This window comes from Siniperca chuatsi, linkage group LG5 (assembly GCF_020085105.1).
Source record: "Siniperca chuatsi isolate FFG_IHB_CAS linkage group LG5, ASM2008510v1, whole genome shotgun sequence".
NCBI classification, from domain to species: Eukaryota; Metazoa; Chordata; class Actinopteri; order Centrarchiformes; family Sinipercidae; genus Siniperca; species Siniperca chuatsi.
Genome location: NC_058046.1, coordinates 21,994,610 through 22,017,599, shown reverse-complemented (window position 1 = coordinate 22,017,599; position 22,990 = coordinate 21,994,610). Strand labels below are relative to the sequence as shown.

The following is a 22,990-nucleotide window of genomic DNA, read 5'->3' as shown; positions in this document are numbered from 1 at the left end:
CATAGACACACACTGAATAACCTAATTTCCCTCCGTGCATCCTGTAGGTTGGTTTCATAGACTATATCGTTCACCCTTTGTGGGAGACATGGGCTGACCTGGTCCACCCGGACGCCCAGGACATCCTGGACACGTTGGAAGACAATAGGGAGTGGTACCAAAGCACCATCCCCCAAAGCCCCTCTCCTGCCTTGGACGAGTCTGAAGACGGCACTCGACCCCCAGGAGGGGACAAGTTCCAATTTGAGCTCACCCTGGAGGAGGACGGGGAGTCGGACACTGAAAAAGACAGCGGCAGCCAGCCGGAGGAGGAGGACGAGGAGGAGGAAGAGGAAGATGAGGAAAACAGCTGTACTGACTCTAAAACACTCTGTACGCAGGACTCTGAATCAACAGAGATTCCTTTGGACGAACAGGTGGGGGAGGATGAAGAGGAGGAGGTAGCGGAAGAGGGTGAGACACCCTGCTCACAACCATGTGTCGCGGAGGAAGAGGTAGCAGAGAAGGAGGAGAAGAAAGAGAAAACCCCACACACATAGCAGTTTATGGACAGCAACTGTTCTTCTTAGTAATGACAGATGATTATTTATAGAATATTTTTTGGGTTTTGTGAAGTCTGTCTGTGTTTTTTATACATCTATGTTTATGGTTCCAAAGCGTGCGCTGCTCTCCACCTTGGCCAGTCCTCCTATCAGCTTTGTTCAGACACGCCCACCGGTACTTCTTCAAGTTTTTTTGCACTCAGGAAAACTCCTTTCCATTCCTGTTTTTTACTGAAGTGGTGTGTGTTTATTTCACTATTACATCTCCCCTTTACAAGCCTAAGTTCAGGACATGGACGAGCAGTTCACAATCTGCTCAGTGCTGTTCACATGATACATAATATCACATTTTCCTTCCCTCCACTTCGTCTCAGCCTTGCCTGAAAGTTTAGCAGTGTTTCTGTGTTTTATCAAGTGCCCATACTCTACAGAGACGGTTATCGGTGTGTTCAAGGAGAATCTCCCTCTCGGTTAGGTCATTTCCTCCCCACTGCGAATTAGGAGGCATTTTATGCTGCCGTTCCGCTGAAAACCTGATGGGATGCCGCAGAGATGAAAGCTGCAGCACACTGGGGAGCTTTTTGAGACACATTTCTGATGTGGAAGTCTTCCTTGAAAACCTGACTGATACAAAGCTCAAATCTAAACAGCCATGATGCTGTCCTAGACCTCTTTAATTTTTGTATTGTACTGTATGTAAGACTCTATTTTCTAGAATTTACTTTTACAATCCTAGGCTTTCTTTTGTTAGTAAAGATGATTAGAGAACTTTTGGAAACCAATGGGGAGAAATGTGTCACAGATATTCAGTGTTTTGAAGGGGTATCTTCAGAGCTGGATTGCATTAGGAGTGTTCTGAAGTGTTTGCACTTGCTCCAATAGCATTTATACTACTATTTCCAAGCCACTATACTTATATTTGGTTAGTCCTGTGAGTTGAAATTTGGAATTTATTCATAATAGCCATTTTTTTGGAGATAGTTTTCAATGAGAAAGGAAGCAGGAATCTGACTCTCATTGAAATTGTTTGTGGTGTGGATGAAGCCTTTGAATTTTATTATTGTTGCCTGCAGTTCTTTTGAACACATCCTAAGACAATGCAATGCTTTGTAGTTGATACAAAAAGCACCTTTTTTAGAAGCTTGATTAGTGCTCCGAGTATACAGGAATAGTAATGGTGTTAAAAAACTACTGGGGTGATTTTATACCAATGTTATGAAAGCTTTTATTGTCCATTCTTTTATTTTTCTTGCCCATTTTGTTTGACGTACACATCACCAACATTTTCTGTTAAGCTATATGAATTTTTCATCAAAATAATGCTTAATTTTGCCGTCACATCAAACCCAGTTGCTGTCTTTGTTTTCGACAAGACAATCAGCTCAGCTCATCTTGCGTAGTCATCAGATAATACTATCTTCTACATAGATACTCTAATGCACTGATATATTCATATATCACCACTTTTTAATATGTTTGAACTCGCCAAAACACTCACTCATGAATACTTAGACTTGAACAGTGCTGTCTTACACCTCAGCCAAGAGTCTCTTCCTCATTTTTCACTTTACACCTGATGCTATTATTTATTGGTATATTTTTCTATTTGTTGAATTGTTTTTGCAATATAAAGGTGGTACAGTAAATATTTCACTGTAGCATAGACCACAGTACAGGCTTGCCAGTTACAATACCCAAATATAGGTTTTTTTCTTTCTGTGTACATAAAATATAGAAAATCAACAAATGTAAAAAAAACAAACAAAAAAATCACACACTTGAAATACTGCACACTGCTTTTTAATTGTGTGTCATTTCAAAACTATTTATTTAATCTTTCATTTTGTGCCAAGATTTTTTTTCCTCTCTATTTCTTTCTCTTCTTTTTTTCCTCACCCAATGCCCTTACCTGTAATAAAATGTTCTGGTTTTATCGCTGTTTACAAACATATATTTATTGTGCTGTATATAATATATAATTATTAATGTTATTACTATCATAATGCCGTTTGTCGTAAATGGTTGATTCTTATCATCCCTTTTGGTGATGGTGTGGCTGTATTACGTACCTCTTGTTGAGAGAATGTTTATTACACATGAGCTTCAGTGTAAAAATGATCCATCGACATGTTGCTTATCTGAGAACTAGCTCAGTGAAGAGAGGGGGAAAGCCAAATTGTTTTTTAAAAAGAAACTGTTCCTTGGCCCATGGGCTGTGCCTTAAATTCAACGCATGTCATTTACGTTAGCCTTTTTTTTTTCCTATTTTATTTTCTAGTTCTCTTTTGCTGCATTAGTGAATCTTTTGGCTTGGGTTGGCCTGATCTCCAGTTGTGAATTTGAAAATGTTGCCTTTTTACTATCACAGCCAAACACAAATTGCTCGATCGAAAACGTGGTCCTGGGTAATATGTTGTCAGTGCAGAAGCTTGCAGAGATTCAGGTCAACCACAAGTCATAGATTTACTACTTGAGTGATGTGTGGCCTATAGCCGGATGTCCAAGAGTCGAATTTGCTGTAGACCTGGTCTGAACAACTCGCACCTTCCTTACACCCTGCCGCTACACTCAAAAATGTGACACCCTGTCGGATGTAAACGATACAGGAGTAACTTTGCTGTGTCTGTGCAGAGTTGCAGTGGCGTCTACATCCACGTGGTTGTATCACAGCTACAAACACTGAATGGGGTGCAACAGCAGTGTGTAGTTGCTGCTCGTCCACGGCCTACGAAGCATATAGGCTTTGAGACACATCTGCATGTTCAGCCACTGCTGCATTAATTATGGCTTGAACACTGACAGTGTGTTGCTTATCTATGCTCGGCCCACACTCCACTCACATTACTTGCAATATCCAAAACCACTGACATTTTTCTGCCTGGACAGAAGAAGGGTTTAGTATATTTCTGTAGTGAATGGGGGGTGGGGGGATAGGGGTTTGGGTGAGTGCATCATTGTCCCGAAACAGGGACTCTTATTTTGACACACATACTGTAGATTATAAACAGCCCTGGACCAATGGAAACAGTGGGTTCTTTTCTCATTATGTGTTCTATTTTTATGGTATGAAAGAAAAACACAAACTGTAACTTAAAAAAAGGTCTTCAGGACAATTATTTTTTGGGTTATGTCTTTAGAATGCCAACTTGTCTGGAAGTTTCACAAGACAATTAAAATGTTATTTTAATGGATTCCTTGTTAATTGCAGTCTATTGGATAGCACTGTAGATCATACAACTTTATGTAAAAAAACAAATAAAAAGAATGAAAAAAAAGTTTTTATATGCAATGAATTAAATAAAAGCATGGGTTGATTCTGCCTACTCACTGGTTTCTTGTCATTGTTTCAGAGGGTCATATACAGTCAAGTGTGGGATGGATGCACCGTACGTTTGCTTCACTGATAAAAGAGATGAGAGGACATTTTCAAAAATCCTGAATGCACTTTCTATATTTGATATTTCACCAGTTCCCCGCAGACTGCTTTGGGTGTGAGACGAATCTCACACCTCAGCCAGTGGTTGTGGTCTTTAGTTTTTCTGCTGTAGCTGTACTCAGTCTTTATGCAGCATTTTACAGGGATTCATATACTTTTTAGAAGAAATGCCCAATTTTTTATTCTTTGTTTATACTTGTAAAATCTATAAACAGTTACATTACTTATTTTTGGCTGATAATATCTTTCCTTTAGTTGCAGTTATCACTGCAGCCCTGAAAAGGAAGAAAAGGTCCGGATCTGCATTTATTGTCATATAATCTTCGTATCTGTAAAGCTGTTGTACGTGTATACTAGTATTTATTTATTTTTATTGTCACCAGCAGTGGATTTCCTACAAGGTGCAATAAAGACATAAAGCAATATGTTGTATATGATACTCTAATAGTACCAGTTTTAAAGTCAACTGGTATTCAAATTCAATAAATCCTTCTTTGACATGTTGTTGGTTTCACAACAGAACGCACATTTACATTACATTTGTATGTACAGTGTTAAAAAAAGCTACGTACACAAAGTAGCCATGCCACAATGTAAAAATACCTTGTCATAAGTAAAGGTCCTGCAATGTTACTTAAGGAAAATTACAGAAGTATTAGCCGCTAAATGTGCTTAAAGTATCAAAATGCAACAGAAAGGCCCCTCTCAGTGTTATATTATTATATATTATTGGATTATATTATTGATGTATTACTGTTTAAGTATTTTCAGCTACAGTTAACATAGTTTATGACTGTTGCAACTGTTAAGTAGTTTTATCTACAACAATGCATCATATTTTATAAAATGATCACATTTTGTTTGTAAAATGAAAATCTTCGGATAAAGGTAGTGGAGTAAAAAGTACAATATTCGTTTCTGAATTTTAGGGGACTAGAAGTAAAAAGCAGCCTAAAATTGAAACACCCAAGTAAGGTACAAGAACCTCAAAACTGTACTTAAGTACAATACTTGAGTAACTTGATTTAGTTACATTTCACCACTGGTGTTATATTATTGAATATTAGATTATTATTACTGACGCATAAGCATGTAAGTAGCATTTTAATGTAGCTGTTGATGTGGGTTAATTGTAACTATTTTACATGTACGGTTGGGTAGTCTTTGGAAGTAAAAGACTGTAGCTGTCAAATAAATGTAGTGGAGTAAAAAGTCCAATATTTGCCTCTGAAATGTAGTGGAGTAGAGCAGTAGCAGTGAAGTAGTAAATAATCAAGTAAAATGCAAGTACCCAAAAATTGTATTTCAATACAGTACTTTCAATATGTACTTTTCACCACTGCATTTGAACACCAAACATGTGGATAAATGCAGTATAATATCATGTGTTCCATGTTCATCACCAGCAGCACCATCTCAGATCTTGGCGGTGGCGCAGCGCTTCAACACTAGGTGGTGTACGTTGCCTAGAAATAAAACAAGGAGTCTGTGCTGCAACAGAGCAAAGCTACTGAGACAGCAGGTCCAGGTTAGAGGGCAGCAGCCAGCAAATCCCTCCTTCATGCTTCCATATAGTCAGCAGAGCGACAGAGAACACAGAGACCCACTGATAGAATTGGATTTATTTCGTATAATCTCAAAAACATATTTCTTACTTTGCTTGCCCTCCGAGAAACAAATATATTCAGTTATATGTAAAGTCATACTGTTCTAAAATGAGACTTGACCAGAGTGACTGTTCCGAACCTCCACATAACTATTCCTCTGTTAAATGAATCTTTACTGGAGATCAATACAGTAATTTATTTCATGGCTATTAGCATAAAATTCTAACATCACACACATACACAGATGCACACGCGCAAAGCATGTGTACACACATATGCGCAGGGTCTTTCAACTAGTTTTTGTGCATCCCTTTTCTTGGAATTACAAGAGTATGGCATATGGCATGGACTAAGTTATCTCCATGACTATCTTTCACAATAACACTGCATTTTGACATGATTACACAAGTTCAGTCAACACCCAACAGTTAGCAGGAACAGTATATAGTACGTGAATACATTTGTACAAAAGTTATACACAAACAATACACTATATTATGTAATTTGTCTGTTCAATATGGCAGGTACACACACACACACACACACACACACACACACCAAGTCACACATTCAGTGGCTGTAGTTACTGAACCAAGCACAAATTCCTTTTTTAGAGATTGTACATCAGTTTCAGAGCCATCCTGACCAAACTGTCACTCACATACTGTGGATAGAGTCGTTGTACTCGAGGACAGGAGAAACTATGTACAGGGTTTCATTCATAAAATATTGCACTTATTGGCCCATTGCATCTCACAGCAAGTGCTATGACAATGCTCCTAAATCTGTAACACAGAGTGATATATACACTATCTTATTATATAAATCTACACAGATAAGTCAGGACTGACTTCATGCAATTTTTTGGAGCTTTTATTCAACTATGCAACACACAACTGACGATGCTAAAGGAATTGTTATGTTTTGGCACAAATGTTTTTTTTTTCTCTATGAACTGCAGAACTGAAAGGCTTTATGGATTTTAAAATAAGCTACAAGTTTTAAACTATATGGACTTAAATTATCATTAAGACCACTACAGTACTGTATATGCCTGCTATGAGAAGTTTTCCATTTTAAACTAATGTATGTCTTTCAAGAGGGATTTAATTTTCATAGCACAAACATGGAATTTTAGCATGCTGACTCAAAAGTTAAACAATATTTTTTATATATGGCTGTTTATTCCATGCCAGAGCTGATCAGTTGTTGTACATCAAACACTGTGCTGTGCCTTGTCAGTGTGAGATTTTTATTTAATGAAATGCTGGATCGTTGCTATCATATGGAGTTGAGAATGGTTAGGTTCTATCTTTAGATAAAACAGTACATATGATTGACTTTTTGGCAGCATGCTCATCGCATCAAACTATAAAGGGTCATCTTAGAGGCTAAGCACATAGAAATAGTTGCGTTTAAGATTTACAGATACACTTATCAGAGAAATCACACATCTACAGACAGCAAAACGTGGAATAGTACTCACATCAACATTATACATACTGGATTCATTCCAAAAGTAAGCATGACAGAGGAACTTACAGAGGCCGTGTTGGAGATGCTAAAAGGCCACTTTTTTATCCAAGGTAGATGATTTTTAGATGAAAAGTTGCACTCATTTGTGACTCAGACATAAAACTCACACTCATGCAAACCCACACTCACTTACTTTACAGTCACACAACAGCCACACACTCGTTACACAAAAGAAAGCCGCTACATCCTATAGTGCACTATATCATAGATTTGGCAGCTTTAGGACACAAAATAATCCTATAAAAGGAAAATACATACTGTACAAAAAATTAAAATAAAATAATCATTAAAGCATTCACTGACTCTATCCCTCATTTTATAATTATTCTAGGTCTTAAAGATTTTAAAGGTCTTGAGGATTAACTGTACATCCTGACTATGGACTATTTCCAGCCTTATCAAACATACTTGATTTATAACCATACTAACTAGCTAAAGAATGGGAATATGGTGTCTCTATATTCTAGATATCCTGTAATGTTACACATTTTACAATAGCCATGTCTGTTTGTCTGGTTATTTGCTTATTAAGGTGAGAGATAATACGACAGGATTTTGTAATTCTACTACTAAACAGGGTTTGAACTGTAGTCCAGAGAAAGCAGCACTAGCAGGAGTGATAACGCTGAGGGAGAACAAAACTCTGCACACTCTACCACCTTACAGGAGCTGCGCTGCCCTCCCTTTGCTTCCTGACATCAGTCACTAACAGTTGCATCCAGGCTGCTGGAGGGGTGGAGCGCTGTCTGTGAGTTTGGCAGTGGGAGCTCCTGTGGTGACGGCCGGATCAGTGTCCAAGCTCTCGGACATCTTGTCGCAAATTAGGTCAACGAGACGTTCAAAGGTCTGCTTCACGTTGATGTTGTCCTTGGCACTGGTCTCAAAGAATTCAAAACCTTTGAAAGAGGAAGAGCAAGTAACACGAGAACTTGAAGAGACAGGGCAGACTAAGACAACAATCATATGATAAATATTTATGATTCGATTTTTAGGAAAATGTTTGCCAGTTATTGTTGCTGCTGAAGGTTGAAAACAAAGCTGCTTCCACATAGCAGTGTTTCTGATAAATGGTAAAATGGCTACATTTATAAAGCGCTTTTATCCAAAGCACTTTTACAAGGTTTTTGCCACTCATTCACGCACACACTCACACACCGATGGCAGCGAGCTACCATGCAAGGTGCTGGCCAACCATCGGAAGGAATTTGGGGTTCAGTGTCTTGCCCAAGGACATTTCGACATGTGGACTGGAGGATTTGCAAACCGCCAACCCTGTGATCAGTGGACGACCTGCTCTACCTCCTGAGCTATATATATATAAATACCAGCAAGTGACAAAAAGGGACAAAAATGTCATGCTTTTATGTCATGATGATGCCACCAATTTAAATTACACAAAAAGGGGGGATGGCTCCAAGACTTACCCAACTGTTCTGCCAGCAGTCTGCCACTATCCACTGAGACCACTCTCTCCTCTTCCATATCACACTTATTTCCAGCCAGCACCACCTGTGCATTATCCCACGAGTAGGTTTTTATCTGGGTTGACCTGCATGTAATCAGAAACAAATACAACAAAAGAAAAACAACCCATCACAGTCAAATAAATGCTGTTGCTGCGTTTTATAAAAAAACTTGTCAGGATTGTGTTTGTGGCACTTTTTATTGGGCAGGATCCTTAAGAAATGAACATGAAAGATGGCAGAGCAAGGACATGGCAGGACACGATGTAAAGTTTGTTTGCCATTTGGACCGGTCATGAACAGTGATTACATCACCTTGTGTTTGGCATCATGTAATATTTGAGTCACTAATGGCAGCAGTGGAAAAGTGCTGCTCTGTACTGAAAAATGCAATCACTATTACTCAGATGTAGGTTATTATTTGCTATTTTCTAGCTATTTGATAATGATATTTGTCGTTTGTCATGCTTTTCACAGGCTAGAAACAGCCTGCTAGGTATTGTAGCTACACAGGGTATTAGTTATGGTCACTGACAAGAAGTGAGCGTATCTCTGTTCCCCAGCTCAATATCCTCTTAATATGACACATTAAGGAGACCTTTCAAAGGGGTTTATCTTCTCAGCCATGTTTTTTCCTTAGTTCAAACACTCAAGGCAGACAGAGTCTGAAAATTAGGCATTGCCTGTACCATATATACTGTATGTACTTTAAAGATATAATTTGCATTGTGTGCCATGTCAAATGTTCCTGCATGATAACAATAACAATTTCTACATTCACATTTACAAACAAACAAATTTTGAGAATGAATTTAGAGAACAAATATCTACTGTGGTATTGCAGTGTGACTAAAAGTAGGACAGCTAACATACCACAGGCTGAAAACAGTAGAGAGAGAGCCAGTAAGAAAGAAAGGAAGAAACAACGACTCAGAAAGAGAGAGAGCAGCATGATGTTGGCACTCCTCCTCTCCCTGTCCAGTTCTGACTTGTTATAGCGGTTCAGATGTGGGTCATGTTGAATCCAACTGCTGATAATGTTCACTGACAGAAAAACAATTGTGTCTGTATCAAGTCTAACAGAGCTACATATGCAGGCTGTAAAGGGTCTGTATTTACCTGTGAGTTTTGAACAATTGGCCTCTGGAGAAGAGAGGACAGATGAAAAATGTAGTAAAAAGTAAATGCTTTGAGATTGTTGCTGTAATAAAATTGTTTGTGTATTGTGTAAGTCATTTGCATGATGTCTTCCTAATAAGGAAGTTCTACATACAGTCCTACATTATATGTCAGTGTTACAATATTTCCCTGTTTTGTCTCTGTCACAGGCAGGAAATGAGCACGTCACAAGCTTAATTGCCACAGTCGGGGAAGGAGCCGTTGCCATGGCAACCTCTTTTTTCCTACAACCTTGTCACAAGGAACAAAGTGGAATTAAAGCCTGTGGCAAAGGCAAAAAGGGAGAATTCTGGTTATATGAAGGGTAAAAAAGAGCCTCTTCCCTTGTATACACTTGACTGATTTGTCTGGTTAGTAAGCTCAAAGGTAAGTCTCCAGGATTGTCGCTGCCAGTGACACACTTGGCTCCATTAATTAAAATACCCATCACAGACAGTGCTCAGACTGCAGTGTTCCATCAAAGTATCAGACAGGCCTTATAGGTGTGTCTGGCTCCGACCTCTCTTTACAAGAAAGCCTGTTTTTTTTAGTGCATAATGGCGGAATATTTATTTCAGTACAAATCAGGCTGTGCCGCGGAGCGTTTTAACACAATTCATGCTAATAATAGAGCGCAGTATCCCAGTTGTATGTTTGTTGTATGTTGTTTTAAACACATCCCCAATTAAAGAACACCGGGCTTTTAATATGTATTCACTTAGGTTACATGCAGCTGCTTTGGCCATGACAGCTTTCTAAAGCAGCTATCAGGTGATGAGGGCCAAGTAGACACTGGCCTTAATAGTGATTGTCATAGTCCTACAATGGCTGCAAACCATGTGGCATGCAGATGAATGCAACAGTAACATCATGAAAATATTGCCATGATGATTCAGAAATCTTTCCTCTCAAAAATGCTCATTCTGTGCTCCCATAATCTCTTTGGGCTGGCAGAGAGAGATAACTGTAGGACTGCAGAGTGTAAATAAAATGGAAGATGGAAAAAATGGAAGACAGTTTCTCACCACAACACCTGTGGAGAGTCAGGGTGTAAGGAAAAAGATCAGCAAAATGTAAATCAAGACACACATGAACTCTAATGGCAGAGCTGAAATCCCTCTGTTTCACTAAAGCTTCCTAGCTTGTGCTGTACTGTTTGTGCTGATGAGAATGACCAAGAATCCCAACCCAGAAACCTGGTTTCTGTCGCCTTCCAAGTCTTGTTTTAGACATGAATGCATCATCATAAATCACTGACATTTGGGCTTTGGCTCCGAGTTACTGTTCAGCCTGCAGACGCTTGTGTGACTCATTAATGGACGAGAACCATGACCCTGACAAGTTTCCCCTAGATCTCCAAGCCTGACAAAGATGCATACATACACACTACATAACAAGACTGTTAAATATTAGAGAGAGAGAGAGAGAGAGAGAGAGAGAGAGAGAAATGGACTCTTGCTGTTAGGAGACAGAGATGGTAAACTAGTTTAGGTTTGCAGATTTGTCTCCTAAGAAGGAAAAACCATGTACAATATCAGTTGTGCAGGATATCAACTTATTGCATTATAGCGACAAACAGGAATCCCTTTTGCTATGTTGATCTGATGCTCATAACAATACAATATAATCCGCAAGAAGAAATGGGATAATGACATCTACATACAAAAATAGTCAAAAACAGACCAACATTAAATCCAAAGAGCCCAAAACGACTCACCAGTCCTGCACAGCGCCGAAGGACTCCTCGTTGGTGATGTCGTACATTAGGATGAAGCCCATGGCCCCGCGGTAGTAGGCAGTGGTGATGGTCCTGTAGCGCTCCTGGCCTGCTGTGTCCTACACACAGACAACATGATTTAGCATTGCTGTTAGCTGGCTGACTGATATTCACACTGTCAGGATCAACAACATTGACATGGCCCTGCACAGCACATATACGCAAGTCCATAATGGTAAATGAGCAGACATGTACATTATTAATCTGCAGCTATTTATACACACTAAGAGATTCTTTCATTCAAATCACACAATTTAGGATGTTATCTACATTTCTACATCTACATTTACTTATGGCTACGTTTGAAATAATCATTATGCTAATTGCCTCACTGGTTTTGCATTGATGAGATGCCAAAAACAGCGATTCAGTTTTGGCTGATTGATTCTTTCCTCTCAATATAATAATCGCTCAGCTGTATTAAACACTCAGTGTTGCAGTATTGAAAGCTCATTTCTTAGAGGCTGAGAAAATTCCTCAAAGGCAAAGCGAGTGATTACACAGCGTTCGAGGAGTAGTACATTGTGCACAGATTGCCCTGGAAACAAGCACTTGCTGCAGCCTTTGCTAAGAGATGTCAATGGAAATTGCTAATGGCTCCCAATACAGACAGATGAAGCTTTTCTACAGTGAGTGTGTCCATGAAGCAAGAGAAATGTGAGTTCATAAATATTTTTGTTTGTTTGATCGTTATCCTCAAAGTAGTTTACCTGCCAGTAATTGCTCACAGATGTGTAGATTTGTTGTCTTATGATAAGTTATATAATAATAAATCCCAATGATGTCCCTCCTGTTTATACTGTATGTTTACTGCAATGTTGTTCCACCCACAACAAGTGTGTTCGCAGGCTGCCATGAATCATGATGGAGGACTTCTGGCTGCTCTACTTGGCTCTTGTTAAACAGAAGCCCGACAGGCAGCACTGGATTGTATTTGCCACAGTGGTTTTGCTCTCTATCAGTCTGCACATGGCTGCAACAGTGTGTCTGTTATAGCCAGAGGACAGCTCTGACCTTCACTCCACAGAGAGAGAGAGAGAGCTCACAGCCTGCCGAGCCTCCACACACACCACAGCTAGGACCTTTTGGCAGTTTATAATAACACCAAAAATGCATGTGAATGTGTGCATTTTTAATGCCAGCAGCTAGTGTGGGTTGTATAAATAGCATCTTTTGTGGAGTGACATTCTGAACAACATAAAAGAGGATGAATATGTTTCATTGATTTTGTTTTTACTGTTACTGTGGATGTAATGAGTCACGATGCCGTGTGTACAAATCATCTGAATGTTATTTTGACCTCAGTCTTTATTCTTGTCTGAATTCAAAGTCTTAGACATTTCAGTAGCCTATCGATTCTTGTCCAAGTGCTTGACAATGACCTTTGCATTCCAGGCTATTTTAGTGAGCCGGTTTGCTTGTTCTCAGTTAAAAAGACAGCAGGACAGGGAAAAAAAAGAAAGAAAAAGCTGAGTCCTGTGAATTGGAGCTCCTTGAAAAGAATCTGCAGCTCACCAGAAATCAATTCAAGAAGCTGACTACTTCAAGTGGAGAGGTAGCGAGCAGAGGCTGACACTCGCCTGAACTCTTCTTAATTCAGTTAAGTAAGTCTCAGTTTTTCATCTTGGCAACACTCAGCGCTGTGCTTCATTCGATTTGGTCTAATACAAAAACAGGGACAACTCTATGATGCATTTTGACGCTTTTATCTCTCAGCAGATTAATGGTGTGACTACAACAATGACATTAGCCAATAGCCATCGCCTTAAATGGCCACTTACTGTAAGCCTCAGCTCTCTCTGAGCCCAATTAAAAAAGACAGGCCAATTATGTGGATGCACAGGCAGTCCTTTTTCTCTCTGAATGTGCTTTTCTTTGCTAATGATGAAAACACATTATCCCGTTTAACAGTCATTTGACTGTTCAAATCCAGTTTTCACATCCTGCTGGAGCAATTCTTTTGTCTCTTTATGTGATTATCAGACACCAAATGTCTAGGGATGGCTAATTGCTGCAAAAGACAACTATTATGACAAGCAAGAGCAAAACCTCTGAAGGAAAGTTGGGATTTGGTGTAGTACAGAAAGAAGGAAAGAGAGAGAGAGTGACAGGAAAGAAAGTGCATATCTATCCCCTCACTACCTCAGAGGTATGGCGAGACAATCTGCTTCAACAGCTTAGATGAACTCCTAATTAAACAGCCTCAGACATTCTGCAGTTTCCCACACATTCTGAGGAAGGTGTTGCTTCTGTGTTCTTCCCCACTGTGTGCCAAACTAACGCTTACTAGTCCCCTGTCAGTAATGTTGAGACTTCCATCTGTCTCCATACTTACATCGTAGTGTTAAACCAAGAAAACACAATACACCCTTTCCTGAAGCTTCCACCAATTAATTAAGCACACATCTGATGCGCAACATGTTTTTAAGACTAAGAAACAAAGAACTGAAGATATTTTTTTGTTGTGAATTGAGATGCTGAAATTCAAACACTATTATAAAATGGCTTTAAAAATATCCCTGTATGTTAGTGAAATGGTCCTTTTTGTCTAAATTGATCTTTTAAAAGATAGGTTGTGATGACATCAAAGTTCGTTATTATTGTTTATATACCTACAAAGCTGCAATGGTGAAAGAAGAAGTATTAGCTTCAAATATACATTCTATACTTTGACTGAGGTATATAACGTGCCTTTCTGTAACAAGAGATGAAAAGGGAGGTGTCTCCAAGCATACCAAGCAAGGATGACCTGTCCTGAGGGCCAAAACCCTGACTGAAATTGAATTAATGCATAGGTGATCCTGTGTGTGCGGGACTTTTTTGTGTGGCCAAGCATACAGCCATCAAGTCACAACCTGTTACAGTCCTTGAAATATATTGATCATCAGAGAAAGATATGGGCAGAGGTCAGGAGAAAGTGGGCTCTGGGCATAGACTGACAGCCTTTTACAGACAGGAGTCACTCTGCAGGAACACAAAGATGGGGACAACATGAGAAACGAGGGGGCAGGGCATCTCTGAAGAGCCCCTTCCCCCTTAGAGCTGAGGTAGTCCTCCAGAAGACCTTGGAGGACATGAGAAAACAGATTTCTTCCTGACATTAACTGTGTTTCAACATGCAAATGCTCTCGATTTAACTGAATTAAGTGGAAATTTGTGCATGGTTGGCATGGCAGAAGAAACTGTGACAGGACAACGTAAATGTGGCTTGTTGTACGTTGCTGCTTTGTAGTCTAGAAATGTGTTTCCTTTCTTCTGTAAATTACCATCATTATATCATATACAAATCCTATATGCTGTAGAGTTTGGCTTTCTAAATAGAAGGATTTATGGGGGAAAAACAGGCTCTTCAATAGTTAACAGCAAATAAGGGAGTTATCTGGTATTGACCAGCCAAGGAGTGCAGGATAAGCTGAAATATCATATATGTGATAGTTACATTCCACTCGTTTCTTCTGGTTTGGTCCGAAATCAAACATTTTGTGGCTCACTTCTAAATGTTTAATGCTCAGATGTTAATATTTCATACCCAAATCTGCAGTTTGATCCTCTTGTCATTCTTGTACACAGTCTTCACTTTGAAGTCGATGCCCACTGTGCTGACGAAGGCCGAAGTAAAGGCGTCATCGGCGTAGCGGAACAGGAAAGACGTTTTGCCCACGCTGCTGTTGCCGATGATCAGCAGCTTGAACATGTAGTCAAAGTTTTGGTCCCCTCCCTCTCCCTTCCCTTTCACATCCTGAGTGGCAGCCATCTGCAAAAACAGAAAGAGACGCTGAAAAGATTGCATTAAGAGCTTCACCTTGAGTTAATGTGAAGCTTTTTCAGAGCTGTGATGCACAGAAGATGTGAACCCATCTTATAAGAAACGGATTATTTGTTTTCCAGTTGACTCTCAACTATTTTACAAAACAACTTCTAGTTTATGTACACAGGCCAGGAAGTAAAAGAGAGAGAAAGGGCTAGATGTTAGCACAGTGCAGTTCAAGCTTGTTGTACAGGCCACAGATCAGCGGTGACAGAAGGCTGTGTCAGGCAAACCAGCATGACCAACACAGCAAGCTGTTGTATTGATGAGTATTAGATAACCAGGATTTTAAAAAGCTGACTTTGTCTTTTCTGAAACCACTTTTCTTTCAAAATGATTTTCTTTAACTAAACGATTATTACTATTGATGTTATTACCGTTATTAACTAAAGAGCAATATTTAGTTCATAAATGCATTTCAGATTCAGTACTTGATTGTGTACTGAGCAAAATACTGTTTTTATTTTTCAAAATGGACCCATTTTGTATTGGAACAAAACATGGCAAACTTCACTCTTGTTTCCATTGTGGCACAATAATTGTACATCCCAATTTAATTTTTACTATTAACAGTTCTAAGCGTGTGATACTTTCCTACTAGAAATACAATCACATTTCATCAGACATTAACTCTTCTTCCATATTAAAACTAATATTGCTTACTGTTGTACAAAGGGTATAATAGAAATGAATCTTTCACCTTACCAACGCATCTACACTGAGCATTTCCGTGCAAGCTGTCAGCAGTCAACGACCTAAGAGGACACGAGTGCTAAGAGCAAGATGACAAGAGCACGGTCATCTTTGCTCCAAGGTGAATATTTTGACAAAACCACTGCGCCTATATGGCCAAACATCGGCAGCCAAGCTTGCCTTGTAGCCTATCCAGTTATAAAAGATGCCGGACCTCGATCCTGCACATCCTGCACAGGGCTTCTGTTCGCTTCCGTGTATGAAAAAAAAAACAAAAAAACACCACTGAGGCAGTCTTTGCAAGGGCACCGATTTCAAAATATCAGTGCAATGCTGGCATTTACGCACACCACGATAAAACCAGTCGATCTAATATGAAATTACGCGATGCAGTTGAGCAGGGAGCTGCATGCCAGCTAATGTCAGACAAGCAATTCTGGGCAGGAGGTCATTTAATCTATTAATTCTTCCCTAGAACTATTAATAAATGAAACCAGAACGCGTTGAGGACATTGTGCGAACAAACCTGTTTTGAAGGCCTCGGCTCTATCTGTATCTGCCCCTGTTTTGCAGAATACGGTTTTTATATTTGTGTCTAATGCAGGCGTTGATTTTCTTCCCCCCTCTGTGTCTCTCTTTCTCTTCGGAGCGCGGACCAATTTCAGCACCTGGGAGCTGTCCCCTCCGCTTCGGATGTGGCACGCGCCCCTGAGCTGACGAGGCTGGCTCGCGTGAGATGAGCACGAGCAAAGGAAAGTGCGTTTCGCACGCGTCTCTGACGTCACCGGCGGGGTTAAAAAAAAGATGGGGGTTGTAGTTTTTGCAAGGCATCAGCGCAGCCTCGGAAGACGGCATCAAAAGTAGTGATTCGACTACATTACTCGGCATGCAGCGCATCACAGCTGCCAACAGCTGTATGATTTACTGTGGAAGCGCAGGAAAAACCTTTGTAGTTCGTTTTAAATAAGCAGCACACATGTAGGCTATCGCTCCCCATCATGCAAGAGCATGACTAAAACTGCAATAAAATTGGAAACCTTTGTTCAGTCTCTCACTGCTTTATGACGGTTTCAGCGTTTGGTGCTCCTCTTCTTTCCATAACCTTATAAAATCGTGCATCTTACCTTCCCATACAAGTCCATCTGGGCCTCAATAATAGGTGTCTGTTTTAAAATTCACTCCAGTAGCTAGCCTATAATAAACTCCCAGCTGGGCAGCATAATTTTTTTATTTTTTATTCAGGAAGCAAATATAATGGTCTCTCCTTTTGCGTCACTCTCGGTCGGTCTTGCTGCCGTCCCCCGCCCATGCAGCCAGCTCCGCTTCAGAGAACAAGCGGCTGAGCAAATAAGAGAGGCCTGAGTGGTGATGAATATTATTATCATGGGTCTTTCAATGGGAGCAAGTGCAGGATGAGGCGGAAGTGAAAAAAAATGGCCATCTATGCAATTGTAATCACATCGGCGCTCTTTTAGGCGGATTATAAAACCTGCATAATTAATTTGAGAGTGCAAATGAGAAACTATTGTCATGAGGGAATGGGGACCGGTAGGCTCATATCAGCAATTATTCTGAGCATTTTCCTTTGAGTATCTAAATAACTAGCCTTAAATATCTCCCATTAGGCCTACTCATCTTACACCTGAAGTCGACATTGCTTATAATAATCCACCATGCGCTAAGAACCACCACAGTCAGGCACAACAGACATTATATAACCGTGAACATCTTGGATTCAAGTCCTGGCTTGTATCAGCCGGTTAGCACACATTTGATAGGGCGTGTATGAAGTTACAGGGCGGGGTATGGTGCTGACTGACTGCCCTTTGACTGGAGAATCTGTGTGTGCAGGCTGCCGAGTGCGCAGCAGACGAGGGGGCGGGTCAGGTAGGCTGCACAAACGTGTCTGTCTCTTTTGTGTGTGTTATAACTTCACAAACGTACCAAAGCTGTATGTTATATGTCTGTGTGTCTTGTTCATAAGTAGGTTAATTATTGGTTCGTTCGTTTACTTTTAAATATTTTGCACCGATTTCGTCCAGAATCAGAAATCCTAAAAAAAATAAAAAATAAAAAAAAATAAAATCTGTCAGCGTGTTTGAATGCTGCTTTGAGATCATTTATAGTGGTGGAGCTCCTCTTCTCGAGACTTCGAGCAAAACCTTTTGGTCATTTGATAAACAGAGCTGTGGTTTCAGATACAGTTTTGTATATTAGTTTTGTACCTAAGCGTGGTAAACAAAACTTTTCTAGAGGTTTCTGCAAGAGAAAAGGCCACTGTGGCACCATCTGCTGTTGGAAAACGTGATCTGGTGATATGTTTTCTTGGCAGCTCTCACAGGCTGTGTTGTGGGAATGATTAACAAAGCAATATTGGCAAAAAGCCAATAACTGTTGCTATATAAGCCTACTGACCTCTTGATAATGAAGTGAGCTATATCTGTTTACAAAAGGAGACTTTATTGTTATTTTTATCCTGAGTAACCTTACCCCATTTTAATGTCACAGCTTTCCAAACGAAAATCAGCAGTTTGGGATATCCAGATGACACGTTTTAACAGAATTATTTTTAGCATAAAATTAATACAGATTATATATATATATATTATACCTTCAAGTTTTTAGATGACAAAAATGAAATTACTTTTACAGACTAGATTCTTTGTCAAAATATACTCCAATAATTAAGTTTTCATAAAGGTATAGACATTAGGAAAGAGACTCTTCAAACCTAGATGGTGTCTCCTTTCCTTACAAAACATTACAGTCTATCTTGTATATCCAGGCAACATTTTAGAGCTGACCAATAAATTGGTCGTATATGTTGGCCAATAAGTAAGAAGAAATTGCAGTCCAGAAATTGAGGTAATTTAGAAACAGTGTCTTCATTACATAGTTTGTCCACCAGAGAGCACTGACAAGTTAATTTATCTGCTGTAACATGTCTAGCTGATAACCAGACTGAATATTTTGTTTCACTTCAGTCATTCAGTGAGTGTATGTTTGCAACTAAGTCATTTTCACTTGACATAGAAGCAGCTACTGCAGTTTGCTAGGAGCAGTTAACGTAACATTTTTCTCATTGATCGACGAAACGTTGATTTAAGAGTCAATTTACAACAAATTGTACAACTGAGTCAATCTCATCCATGCTTGCCACCATTTTTCTGTCGCTATTTTTTACGAGGGCTGCTACCTAGCTATGAAGGACGTTGACGTCCCCATTCTGAATCTCACCTACTAAGCTCTGATTGGTCGACTGTTTCTCCAACCAGCAGAAACAGCCATCAATAATAAATAATCCTTATCAAAATGTTTATGTTATGCATTTCTGGAAAAAAAAAGAATATCTGCTGCTATATTGTTATTTGTTTTTTTAAATCATCAAATATCAATATCGGCCTTGACCTCAATAATCCAGTATCGGTCAGGCTAGAGAATATTATAGAGTTCTTCAAAGATATTTCCTAACAGAATAGTAAATTTTTTTACAGGCTGCAGTAATATTTCCCCTCCTGTGCTGTATTGTCAACCATATTGGTGACAGTTTTCAATGGAGGACTCCATTGAGGTGATTCTGCAAGACCACAGGGTCCTTTCTACCAACAGACCCCATCCCATCCTGTCGGCCTGCCTAGTTACTCTGCTCACAGGCCTGTATGGAGTATGGCACCTGTTTGCTATGCCTGGCTGTCGCAAAATCCCGTGGAACCTCAAGGTGCTTGATAATTCCTCTTTCTGTTTTTAGCTGCCTGCTTTCCACCCTTTCAAATATCAAATGCTGCATGTTTGTGGGAAGTCAAAGAAAAGAAGCCAAGACAGAACATAAGTTGTGCACTAACGATAATTTGTTTACTTTGGAGCATAGTGCTCTGTGCTAGCAACAAATTTGTGAAAAGAAGAATGTGGTAAGTCTATAACTGTGATTATGTTTTATGGAGAACTGCACAGTATGTTTCGTGCAGAGATCCATTTTTATAACATAATGGATCATGCACTATTTTTCTTCACTGTCAGTACAAGATGAACAAGAAAACATTGCAGATTATCAGAAGTTAGGTAATGATGAAGACATTTGTTGTTGCATGGAGAATCTGAATTTGTTCTGACATTTTAAAACAAAAAAAAGCAGTTTTAATTCTAATACTTTAAAAATATGATAAAAATGTAACTGCTTTTGCGCTTATGATTTATATATCTCTGACCTGTGTTTTTTGGATTAATGACTTGATGCTTTGTTTATCCTGCCAGTTATATCTCACATAAAACATGTTATGCTAGGAGGAAAGTGGAATTTTACATGATCACAGATTAAACACAGTTTACCTCAGCTGGAAACAGGAGAGAGCCCTGCTGAATTTGTCATTCAGACAGATATTGTGGAACAGTTCCACTGACAGTGAGTGGGAGATCAGATTCAAGGTTATAGTCACAGCACTCAGATGACTTGACTGTTGTGAGCAGAAGTTTATTATGAAGCATATGCAGAGATGTTTTCACATGAAAAATAAGAAATTCTTGTTTCTGTAGTGTTTGGTTGGAGTGTCATGAATATTAGACTAAAATTTTAACAACTTTCAGATTTTATTTTAGGTTGTAATTCTCCCTTTCAGTAGAACGTCATGAAGTTCTATCTACAATAAAGGGGACTGAAAGACAGATTAAAGACAGATTGTTCAAGCTCTAATTTACCAACTTGATAGGAAGGAAGTCTTATAATAGTAACAATAATTACTGTACTACGTGTCACATGTATTGCCTTACTGTATGTTTGTACTGTGGTCCAGGTTCCTTATCTGCCCTCCAGTAAAGATCAGACACTGAACATCATGAAGCTGCTTGAGGGACGAACAGGTCGCTTAGCAGATCTGGGATCCGGAGATGGAAGAGTGGTAAGTGAGCTGCAAATGTGTCAGACAAAACACGTTCATATGGGGCCAAAAAACTAGAGTGCAAATCTGACTCTGAAACTGGGGTCACGAGTTAAATTCCTTGTGGGGTTTAAATCAGTGTGTTGTGTACACTTGTGTGTTCTGTAGTTGTATTTTACATTATCAGATTTGATTTTCCAGGTGTTTGCGGCCTCTTCTGCTGGTCTCCAGTGCACAGGGTTTGAGATTAACTCCATTTTAGTGGCCTATGCCAGGAGCAAGGTCCGCTGGACAGGAGTGCCCTCCAGCCAGGTGGCCTTTGTTAAAAAAGATTTCTGGAAGGTAAGACCTTAACAAAAATGATTGCATTCCTTAACCCGGATCAGTTGTTGTATGGCCTTGTCTGTGTCTTTCTTCTTTCATAGACTGATTTATCTACATACAACAATGTGACAGCTTTCCTTGCTCCGGGAGTGGTGAGTGTTCCTCCTATGAAGAATTATTTCTTTCCCTTTCTGTTGATCTTTTGATGCTGCGTACGTCATGCAGCATACACAGCATGTGGTTGCTAAGTGACTGATTCAGCCTTTTCTGATTGATTTACAGATGGAATTGCTGGGTGAGAAGCTGCTGAAAGAGCTTCCTGATGATGCGCGTGTCATCGCTTGTCGTTTTCCTTTCCCCAACTGGCCCCAACAATCGTCTGTCGGCTCTGGTCTTGACCAGACTTTTGCTTATGACATTAGCAGTGTTCGCTCACACCTGAGAAACGTACCAAACACAGTGGTGCAATAGGTCACAGCCTCTGGGTTATTTTGTTTTCCAGCACTGTCAGTCTCAACACCACTAAACCCTCCAGAGACTTTTCGGTTTTCTTAGACCAGAAATGAACAAAATATTTGATATTATATTGTGATATTTAAAGGAATACCATACACAACACATTTTTAGCAGGTAATCATAAAAAACTCTGAGGAAATTGGTGATATCTGTCAGTTATAAGCAATGATCAGGAGTGATGATTTTGAACATTGACTGTGACTAAGCAAGATGTCAGGATGATTTTGACATCACTTAGCCCCTGCAGTGTTTGCCATATTGCTAACAGTCTAGTTGCAAATACCATCATGCATCTAGAATATGGCTGTGGCTGTAGCTCTGTTTCTTAGAGCTCTTCCACCTCAGATAATTTGACTTCCACATCAACAATAAACCTCCTTAGTAGGCCTAGTATGGTACAGGAGGGATTGTGATGTCACTGTGTTTGTATGTTATTCATTAGTTTTGGCCCACTTTGCTTTTGAGGGGTTGTAGTTAGATTCATACGTTGTGTTTACTTTTGTATATTCAAAACATGAATGCATATGTCTCCAGCTCATGGCCATTCTGAGGTTCGGTCTATCGTATTCGTACAGATGGTCTAAAATAATTATGTGTGCCACCTGACCCTTGAGGCTCATATGGACTATGTAACTGGGTAGAGAAATAGGCACTTTAGTCTGAGAACCATGGTCATATGTGTAACCCTCTGTTTGTATGTGTGTTTGTTTGTTAGCAGTAAAACTTAAGAGATTTCAATAAAATTAGCTTATTACAGAATTCTGAACATTTTTCCTATTTTCTCATGAACAGTGACTGGCTCTGATTTTATTTTGATACTAATAAAGTCTCACATATCAGTGTCCAACTGCAATACAATATACACTTAGTCTTTGGTAAACATAGATTGAAAAGCAGAACAGGTGTGTTCCCTAAATCCAAAATCTCCACCTGAGGGTGCTAGTGCTCCAAACTGAGTTTGGTGCAAAAACACTGGATGGGGTGAGCTTGAATAGAATACAGATAATGTTTATCCTCTGCATAGTGGACATTTTATCTACCAAATGCATCAGGCTCCCAACACCTTGAATTATATTTTGCAGTAAAATGTTAAAGCTCCATTCACCTGCCCGGATTCCATGAAATAGGTAAACTATAGAACATGTCTGTCTGTTTTATTGTTACGGATGGCGGCTGGTGATGCAAATAATCGTATGAAACCTTTTAGAGAGTATTAGATAACATAATCCACACGCTGTTTTATCCCCTTTAATTTCATA

General features: G+C 39.5%; 3 protein-coding genes across 16 annotated transcripts in view; 2 read left to right on the top strand and 1 right to left on the bottom strand.

Moving 5' to 3' along the window:
• Positions 1-3,865, top strand: part of pde4d (phosphodiesterase 4D, cAMP-specific) — a 178,344-nt gene extending 174,479 nt beyond the window's left edge. For all 12 annotated transcript variants that reach the window (XM_044195852.1, XM_044195850.1, XM_044195854.1 and 9 more), the window contains one exon: positions 48-3,865. In XM_044195852.1, the coding sequence (XP_044051787.1) occupies positions 48-539 (492 nt within the window). In that variant the 3' untranslated portion in view covers positions 540-3,865. The remainder of the gene's footprint in view (positions 1-47) is intronic.
• Positions 3,866-5,585: 1,720 nt separating this feature from the next.
• rab3c (RAB3C, member RAS oncogene family) lies at positions 5,586-17,324 on the bottom strand. 3 transcript variants are annotated; one of them, XM_044196310.1, is made up of 5 exons: positions 17,145-17,324; positions 15,049-15,273; positions 11,460-11,578; positions 8,546-8,670; positions 5,586-8,017 (listed from the first exon to the last, which is right to left on the bottom strand). In XM_044196310.1, the coding sequence occupies exons 1-5, from the start codon at positions 17,160-17,162 to the stop codon at positions 7,827-7,829; spliced, it is 678 nt and encodes a 225-aa protein (XP_044052245.1). In that variant the 5' UTR covers positions 17,163-17,324; the 3' UTR covers positions 5,586-7,826. The 3 variants fall into 3 exon arrangements, with proteins under 3 accessions (XP_044052245.1, XP_044052246.1, XP_044052244.1); XM_044196311.1 differs by lacking the exon at positions 17,145-17,324 and adding an exon at positions 16,547-16,762; XM_044196309.1 differs by lacking the exon at positions 17,145-17,324 and adding an exon at positions 16,033-16,068.
• A 427-nt stretch (positions 17,325-17,751) lies between these two features.
• On the top strand, positions 17,752-22,490 carry si:dkey-190g11.3 (uncharacterized protein LOC567059 homolog). Its single transcript, XM_044196312.1, has 6 exons — positions 17,752-17,907; positions 19,515-19,738; positions 20,808-20,912; positions 21,093-21,233; positions 21,317-21,367; positions 21,498-22,490. Exons 2-6 carry the CDS (start codon positions 19,574-19,576, stop codon positions 21,684-21,686), a joined length of 651 nt encoding a protein of 216 aa, XP_044052247.1. The 5' UTR covers positions 17,752-17,907; positions 19,515-19,573; the 3' UTR covers positions 21,687-22,490.
• The last annotated feature ends 500 nt before the right edge of the window (positions 22,491-22,990 follow it).

Coding starts and splice junctions, on each gene's coding strand:
- si:dkey-190g11.3 (XM_044196312.1), top strand. CDS start 19,574: ATGGAGGACTCCATTGAGGTGATTCTGCAAGACCACAGGGTCCTTTCT. Junction 20,913..21,092: donor GATCCGGAGATGGAAGAGTG/GTAAGTGAGCTG, acceptor TTGATTTTCCAG/GTGTTTGCGGCCTCTTCTGC. Junction 21,368..21,497: donor CTTTCCTTGCTCCGGGAGTG/GTGAGTGTTCCT, acceptor ATTGATTTACAG/ATGGAATTGCTGGGTGAGAA.
- rab3c (XM_044196309.1), bottom strand. CDS start 16,053: ATGCTCAGTGTAGATGCGTTG. Junction 11,579..15,048: donor GGATCAAACTGCAGATTTGG/GTATGAAATATT, acceptor GTCTGTGTGTAG/GACACAGCAGGCCAGGAGCG. Junction 8,018..8,545: donor ACTGCTGGCAGAACAGTTGG/GTAAGTCTTGGA, acceptor CCTCTTTCAAAG/GTTTTGAATTCTTTGAGACC.